The 9,068-nt window shown below is 42.0% G+C and overlaps 1 protein-coding gene across 3 annotated transcripts in view; it reads right to left on the bottom strand.

The window, feature by feature from the left end:
• Window positions 1-1,031: 1,031 nt before the first annotated feature.
• The window catches only part of ccbe1 (collagen and calcium binding EGF domains 1), a 34,073-nt gene continuing 26,036 nt past the window's right edge, over window positions 1,032-9,068 (bottom strand). For all 3 annotated transcript variants that reach the window (XM_034602986.1, XM_034602987.1, XM_034602985.1), the window contains 5 exons: window positions 8,546-8,651; window positions 7,762-7,901; window positions 6,030-6,065; window positions 2,704-2,739; window positions 1,032-1,882 (listed from right to left, as the gene is read on the bottom strand). In XM_034602986.1, coding sequence (XP_034458877.1) covers window positions 1,694-1,882; window positions 2,704-2,739; window positions 6,030-6,065; window positions 7,762-7,901; window positions 8,546-8,651 — 507 coding nt within the window. In that variant the 3' untranslated portion in view covers window positions 1,032-1,693. The remainder of the gene's footprint in view (window positions 1,883-2,703; window positions 2,740-6,029; window positions 6,066-7,761; window positions 7,902-8,545; window positions 8,652-9,068) is intronic.

The following is a 9,068-nucleotide window of genomic DNA, read 5'->3' as shown; positions in this document are numbered from 1 at the left end:
CCCCCCAGATCGTATCTGCAGCTTCTCCTCTTCCAAATGAAGACAGAGTGAGATAAATATGAGTTATGAGCAGCAAAAAGAACAAAACTACAAAGTTCATGACTTCAGGAAAGGCTGCACTACTATATCAAAAACGCAGCTGGAAACCTAACACCAAGACCTCGTTCTCACTTCAGAGGCCAAAACTGAGGGAGAACATATATCAGACTTCAAAGCTGTCAGTATTTTAGATGAACCAGGGGAGGTTATTGTGGATAATGGCAAGAAATAATATCATGTCATACTGTGTAAATCTATTGGTACTTTCAGATTAATCATTTGTAGAGAAGCATTTTTTATTGATGCTGGTAATAAGCAGTATACAGACATTTAGTAAACTGTTTATAGGAAACTATGTGACATAGTTTTAAACAATACATATTTTGTTTATTTAACCGGATTTAATTTATGTATTTAGCAACAATTTCAACATCTTGACTACAAGTGCTACAGATAGTTAATCTCAATATAGCAAAAGACCATAATATGAAATATATTTCTTCTTGACAGATGCTGTACATTCATAAACACAATGTTCTTATATCTTCTTACAGCTACATTATAATGTGTCGTAATACTGCTTGGGATAAATAGTCCATTTATTTCTCAGTGTTATGACACTGTAGAAAACCTGATGACATGAAGTTAACCAGAATATCACAAATGTCAGTGAATTAGACTGTTGGCTTTGAGTAGGTCGCCCTCTAGTGGTGAATAGAGTGAACTAGTGTTAGAAATTAAGTCAGTCTCATCCATGAAGCCACAAATGTAAAATGAGTTGAGTTCAGATGTGCATTAGATTTCACAGTTAGTGGGAAGCGGGGGACGACTCAATGAAAACTTTGGATTGACAGTTTCCTGCAGCACCTGAGTTAAACACTGACCAGTTAAACACTGACTGGTTTTACACAACGTAAGTAAACAAGTTAACTATAAACAACTGCCTGCTGGGAAACTGGCAATAACACCCACTGTTCTTGATAGACTGTCACCAACTTGTGCGTATTTTGTTTTATGAAAATGCAGTAATACAAACCGCCCTTAGTTTTCCCAGAGATAATCTGAGGTCTAGAGAAGATGCACGAGGACAAACTGTTGTTAAGCATCACTGCCCTTAGTTTTCTTTTCCATCTCCTCTTACTCGTATCTCACAGATGAGGACAGAAGGCTGTGGAGTCACCCTGCAGTTTTATTTCTCCAGTCCAACGTCCCTGCTGCTCGAATCTCTTTGCTAAATGCATTCAAGTGGGATTATGTCAGTTGATTCATCCATTTTCGGCGTCTCTCTCGTTTTGTGTGAAACGGATCAGAGCACAAGAGTGTCACAAAGCAATGAGGAGCAAACAGCTTCCACGAGAGACTTGTTTAATGTGCTGTGAAGGAACAATATGTTTCTGAAAACATCCAATAAAAAAAACATGCATTTGCACAGTCTGCTCATTTTGTTATAAAATTACATATACTCTTGTATATCATACAAAAATAAACATCTGTGATGAAAAGACATGTATAGTTTATACAGTTAAATAAAAAATCAAACCACTTTCAGTATTGACATCCGACATAAAGTCTTTCAATCGACCCTCTTTAAATATTTCAGTCAATGTCTGTCCCGTCTGGTTTCCTCCTCCTCTCCACCTGTTCAAGATGGTGCTTATTTGTCGTCCTCCCCTGATCCCGTGTCCTGACTGTCCGTGTTGACCCTCCAGCTGTCGGGGACTGTAGAGAAGTCGTCCACCGGCGAGGGCAACGGCCGACCGTACACCTTGCTCTGCAGTTCAGCGATGTCGTTGCGGATGTCAGCCATGAGCACGAGCAGGAAATTAAAGGAGCCTGGAGGACCCTGGTAGACAAATGTGCCAAATATGAATCATGAGACAAACATTTTAAAAATATTATTTGGAGAAATTAAGTTAATGTAAAGGCTGGTCTATGCTGCTTTTATGTACGAAAAGAGATACGTCCAATTCAAACTACACATGAGTCCTTTATGTTGGCATGGTTGTGAGGCAATTCCTCCACTAGAGGGGAGTGCAGAGACTAGAGCTTCTGACAAACATGTCAGCATAGAGGAGGTTGTGATAATGTACCTCTAAAGAAAGTGTTTGTCCCTTTGCTCAGGAGAAGAAACATCATATCCTGTGTGTCTTACCAACGCGTAAAGTCTCTCAAAAAGTTCCACCACTGTTGAAATTTCTTCCTCATGTCCTATGATCGTCTCGCTTGTAATATTCGATACACTGCCCCCCCCCCCCCCCCATATTGTCCTATGTTGCTGCTCCGTTTCGTTCGATTAAGCTTTCAGAAGATGTTCCCAAATACAGATGAAATGAACTAGACAGAGTGTCTCCGTCTCTTTCCGTATACAAATCTAACATTGAGCATAAATGAGCCTTTTCACTTCCTAATAAAGAAAGAATGAATTTAATTGAACATTTGAATGACTCAGTAGCCACAAAGATATTAACCCAACAGAAATCCAGCTGATCAATGGATTGTCTTTGAGTGGCCAGTGGGCACTGAACATCTCCTAATATGTTAACATTAGCACCATCAGTTATTATCTAAGGCAACAACTACTCTATACTCTGTTTTGCAGATTAAGTTTAGTTCTGAATAGTAGTAACAAGTTACAACAGTGTGGCTTCATTATCAAAGTCTTACTGGTGGTCCGACGGGCCCAGGAGCTCCTCTGTCCCCCTGAGGAAACAAAACAAATATTTAGTCGAGATGAATTACAGTGGGAAAAAACATGAGAGGAATTCATAACTTTCTAGATAAGGAGCTGGATGGGGTGTCAGGGAACTTGGATTAATACATACTTTTTAAATATTGTCACACACAGTACTCAAGGTATTTAGTCACAATGTCCCTGACACATAGGGAGAGAAAGTCGAGATCAGGATGAGAGTGACTACAAATGTATAATTTTCAAGAAATATTGTGCCTTAGCCAGTTAAAAGAATATTTTTTTATTTTGGGATATTAGTTTATTTTTCTAAACTGAGAACAAAACGAGAATAACATAATCAATACCACTGTTATGTCTGTGCCTTAAATATGGCACGGGTGCTGGTAGCTCAGCACAAAGACTGTACACAGGGGACAACAGCTAACCTGGCTGTTTCCAAAGCTTCACTTCACATCTCAAGTTCACTAATTGACATTGTTATATCTCGGTTATTTAATCCATGCATTGACCTGAAATGTGAAAACACGAGTTATGAGTTACTGTAAGTGCTGCGATGGTGTCAGCCACTGTTCCCTGCAGAGAGGAACGGTTCTAGCTCTGCATCAAAACCACAACCTTTCATTTCCAATACAGTTGATGCCATGTGTTCTTGAGCAACAGTGTTAGTGGGTGTATTTCTGAACTCGGGGGAGAGCCAGGACTCAGTGTTTGCCCTTGCATCCAGTCTTTACGCTGAGCTGAGCAAAGCTAATTCAATCCCTGCTGTAGCTTTCTTGAAGGACGCTGGTATCAATCTTCATTTCCAACTTCTTCACTGTGAAAGCGAGTGCATGCATTTACCAAAAATGTCTAACGATTCCTTGCTGTGTCTTCTCAGTGGCCATCAAAGAGAAAAGGGGCTCTTAGTGTAACATAATGTAATGGTAGCTTGGCTGTGACTTGATCACGGCAGCCTGTTGACCTACGGTAGCATGTACACACGTTCACCAGGCTACCGAGGCTGTTGTAAGCCGGCGTGGCTCAGGGTCACGGTGGGGCTGTGAGTGTTTTGGCAGATGGTTTGGATTTGTAACTCAGAGAGACAGATTAGCATCACCCTCCATCTATCCACACAAACATACTGAAGGAATACAGAGGTGCTGTGTCAATAGATGCACCTAAATTGCACCGTACATGATCCACGAGCTGAGCAAACACACGAGAACCTTGTACTTATCGTCCTCAGCGAGACGTGGGTGACTGGTCATTCTTGATGACAAGGAACAACATCTCTTATCAAAATTACACTTAAGCCTCTTTTCCATTGGTCAAAAAACCCCACTAACTCCCACCAACATCTGGCTTTTGTCTGAAATGGGAATGGATACAAGAGGCAGTAACTACTGGGTCAAATGACTCAGCAGTAGACACAGGTTTTTATCGGCAGTGATGGAAACATGACACCTGGGTGAACACGCTAATTTGGCGAGACAGCGAAGTGAAAGAGTGCGTTTTCACTCTTCAGCTTTTTTTGCGGGTTTGCCTGTATTAAAAAAAAAAAACCTATACTTGCTAATATTGGTGTAAAAGAGGTATAATCCCCTAGTAACTAGTAATGTTGTAATAAATCAGCATCAACTTTCCACAGACTGCAAATCTTATCCTCAAAGCAAGTTTTCTTACAGCATCTAAACCAGATATTAATAAATTTTAGTTCTGATGTCTGATAGTGTGTCACAGATCAGTCCCAACTACTTCAACTGGCTGCTGTCCGTCTGCACCAGAGACTCTGTATAAGGATGGACGTCATGACTGATCCCCTGTAGTATAGGTAGTAGAGCACGCCTCCTCCATGTTAGTGGATGAGATGGGGATACTGCGTGTATCGGAGGGACCTTGATACGCCAGATTGCTGCTGCACAAACTCTTTATTTCTGGATAGTGGGAGGAAGTGGAAACGCATCATCCATCTTTAAAAAAAGTCTGTGGTCTGAACAGGTTCTGACATCCTGCAGGATAACAGAGCTTCAATTACACAAGAGGTCTGTATTGTGGCTAATCATTGTATGGCCACTGTTGTTTGTTGTCTTTGATGATGTCCATATTATCTTTGTTGGTAAAAACTGAGTTTGTCTAACATCCCCATTTGATGTTTGTCTATCAATGACACAAACATGGGAGCAAAGATGCGGGCAAATCGGGTTTAATGCCAACAATGTGAAAAATGCTGACACAAATCTCACTGTAACCGGGATGGGTTCTGCATTGTGCCTCCATAATATGAGGCTTAACCAGCTGCTGGAGCCTCTTTCTTTAACACTTAGCCTCAGGCCTCCCAGGAGAGAAAAACATTCCAGTTACTTTTGAAATGTGGGTACTACCTCCCGGTAGCAAATCCAGAAGTACTTTTCGTGTAATCTGTATGATATTTGAATCAATTGCAATAACCTTGAGGGATCCACAGTCGTCACACTGGCCACCAGGTAGAAGTTGCTCGGTAACCACCATGGATAATACGTCCATGGTTGCCACTTAAAATACCAGCTGTTGGCCTCAGCCACTTGGGAATTGGGTCATTTCTGATTTAAGAGAGAAATCATGACCAACTGAGAAAACCTCACCTAACATAAATACTGACAGAACACATTATACCAAGATGCTTTTGTACAAGCCACATAATTTCAACCTACACGGCTTTTGCTCATGTGGTACCCACAATTGTGCAAACTACTGAAATCACTTTATTTTTCCTCTCTCAAAGCTGCTTGTAGCAACTTGTAGTAAAGGGATCCAATCGTCTGCAGGGACTGACTCTGCCTGTGCAACATCCAACTGAGTCAGTTTGTCAGTATCCTGGAAGCTGCCGAGTGCTTTTCTGGAGAGGTCGAGAAACAATTTAAGCAAAACAAACTGGTGGAATGGAAGGTTAGCGGTTAGCACTGTCGCTTCACAGCAAGAAGGATCTTCGTTTGACTCCTGGTTCAGCCAGGGTCTCTCAGCATGCTCTCTGGATACTCTGACTTCCTCACACAAGATGCAGATTGGGGTCAGGTTAATAGTAGACTCAAAATGTACAATAGGTGGGATTGTGAGAGTGAATGGTTGTTTGTCCCTGACCCAGTTCAGTGGTATTGATATCCGTCCTGAGTGATCTGATCACAACTGGTCAGCAGTAAGTTCTGAATGCACCCAAGCGCTGCCTCAATGCCTCCCCCCCCCCCCCCCCCCCCCCCCCTCCCCCCCGCAGCCCTTACAGTGTATATAATGGATTGATGGAAGTTTTATTTTGATTAGCTGACAAAATAGGGTGGGACCTCACCTTTCGCCCATCCTTTCCTGATGCTCCTGGAGGCCCCTGTTAGATAAAAAGAAAGGCATTTCATTTCTGTTTCAATCACCTGTTTCCGCCAGTCTGATTCCACACTCAAAAGTAAGGCGATTCCGGACACTGTAAAATCCCAATGATGTAAATAAGCATGTGTTTGTCTGTTAGCCCGATGACGCATCTTGCAAACAAACAAAAATGTGTCACTTCACTTTTTTTCTCAGAACACCCATTTACTTTAAATCGTTTAAAAAAGAATGGTAAATGGTAAATGATCTGTATTTATATGGCACTTTTCTAGTCTTGGTGACCACTCAAAGTGCTTTACAGGACAGTTTATTGCCATTCACACACACATTCATACAGTGCACCGATGGGCATTACTTTCTATAGGGGGCAATTAGGGATTCAGTGTCTTGCCCAAGGAGACTTCGGCATGCAGATGAGGAAGACTGGGAACAAACGGACGACCTTCTGGTTAGAGGACGACAGCTCAACCCCCTCAGTCACAGCCACCCCTTAAACACTGACACCTCCATTGCACTCCACCAGCAGAGATTAAGCGTGTGACGGCCCGCAGGCCATTTCTGAGCGACTTCAGCTCAGTGGTGGAGAATACTTTGATCTCTTCCCTGGGATAAACATCATTGAAGAAGCCTGACGACATTGTATCAGGAGCGGGGCCAATATTCAGATCAGCGTCAAGCCTTTGTCCCACATTCAAGGTCTCTCAAAACCCTGACATTCACTCAAACACATGAGACCTGGCTGCAAAACAGCATAACAGTGCTCAGAATCTAATCAGGGTTCTTGTGTGAAGACAGGACGACTCCCTCTTAGTCAGCATGAGCACTGATTAAATATATTAACGGGTCATGAAAAAAGGTTGTGAATTAAAACACATGTCCAAATGTCACAGGAAGAAACTGTTTTTGAAACTTTTTTTTTTTTATGTAAAAACACTGTTCTTGACCTCTTGGTTTTGGCCCCACGCAGCTTGTGATATGTCTATTTGCAGGTGTTGATAGTCTGATTTATCAGTAACGAGATTGCATGAATACAAGCGTTTTAAAAGCTAAAAATATGACTCACTGGCCACATCTTGCACATTCTTGATTCAGGTCCCACACTTCAACACGGAGGGTTTGCAGCGGCGAGCCAAAGAAAACAACTAAAGCTGTAAATGGATTCAGTCCTCTCTGTTGTTTTGGCCGTTACCATGTGTCATCCCTTTTTTTCACCTTCCAAAAATTAGGGATATCTCTAAGAGAGGGTGCGTGTGTGTGTGTGTTTTTCAAATGTGTGAAAGGAAACATGAGATATTTGGTTGCTTCATACAGATAAATCAATCACAGCTCTCCTGGGCCCTGTCTCACGACGCAGGATTACTAAATTATCTGAACTGCTTTGGCAAGAACAACCCACAACGCCATAAAAACTGTGACTACACTAAAAGGAGCTTTTCCAGATTAGATTAAATTCCAGATTAATTCAGTTATTCTGCCCTGTGTCACGGAACAGAGGTGTGGATCTGAACAAACAGCAAATAAAGGCAAAGACGTGCGTAAGAGTGTAGTTTACTGTATCCTAGAATGACACAGAGCAGGTCACAGTCAGGACACACACATTCATACTTGCTGATTCAGAACCTTGAGATTACGCTGTATAAAATGCTGAGTAAAGCTAAATATAAAAATAACTTTCAGGAAGACTAGTACAAACTGACCACGGATCCTCGAGGGCCACGTTTGATGTGGTACAGGTCTGGTGTGGGTCCAATGGGCCCCATTAAGCCCCTCGGTCCAGGAGGGCCAGGAGGCCCCACTAGACCATTAAACCCTGGAAGGCCCTCTGTTCCTGGATCTCCTAAAATAAACCAGAGTGATATTAGTGGACCTCAGAGACAACTTAAGCAATCACAGCAAAACAATTTACACACAGTATAAGATTGGGTTTGATGCTTTTCAGCCAATTTCTGGCCCCACTATTCAGGAATCCAAAGCCAAAATATCCTACATACTAACGCTGCCATCTTGGACAGGAGTGATCTGCCAATGGAGCCACAATAACAAGGTCCCACTGATACACACACTCAACGTTTCACCCCATTTTTATAGCATCAAGTAATTCAAACAAAACATACTTGAAGAATTGTACTTGAACAAACATCAATGTGGTAAGAACTACCAAAAATGAAGTGTGTAATGTGTAATGTGTACTTTGATATTTTAGTTTGGTCCAAGTCCCAAACACTAACATGGAGGAGGCAGAATCTATGACCATGTAGACCATCTTTACATACAGTCTGATACATAGAATTGAATTTGGTGATCTCTTTTCCCTCTAGCGCCACCATAAGGTTCACATTTCTGGTTCTAAATGAAATGCCTGGACAACTGATGGATAAATTACGGTAAAACTTTGCTACAGATATTCATGTTCCGCTTGTTACTTTGGTGATCCATGAACTTCAGTCAGACATTGTTTTATCATTTTCAGCTGTGTTTTACCTGGGGGGCCAGGGAGACCTGGAGGTCCTGGTAAAAATGTGGAGGAAGTCATTTTCTTGCTGGTCGTCTGCTCAGGGACGTCAGCACTGTTTGACAGCAGGGCCATCTTAAGAAAGGATGCAGAACGAAATGACTGAATGAACAGGTCAATGAACAGGCATCTACAAATAACACCATAAACAACATATTAAATTGTCAACATTAATACATGTCATCGTGGGATGTGAGGAATTTTTTTCCTTCTTCTGGAAGCCAACAATGCGTAACTGCATGTGGTCGGCATTCGTAACATGGTTTTGCGCTGTTGAACAAGACAGGGAAATTACACACCGAAGGGCCAATTTCAAGTAAAATTATGTTTAAAATATGTACCGTGGCAAAGATGAAAGCCGATCTTCCATCTGCAACATGCTACAAGGTGGAACCCAGACAGATGGTGGGCCAGGCAACCCCTTTACATTATTCAGCATGACCATGGAGAACTCCTGCTCTGTATGCGAAGTGGCATCCTTGGGAAAAGCTA

Source organism: Hippoglossus hippoglossus, chromosome 12 (assembly GCF_009819705.1).
Source record: "Hippoglossus hippoglossus isolate fHipHip1 chromosome 12, fHipHip1.pri, whole genome shotgun sequence".
Classification (NCBI taxonomy): domain Eukaryota; kingdom Metazoa; phylum Chordata; class Actinopteri; order Pleuronectiformes; family Pleuronectidae; genus Hippoglossus; species Hippoglossus hippoglossus.
This window is presented reverse-complemented; position numbering and strand designations above follow the sequence as displayed.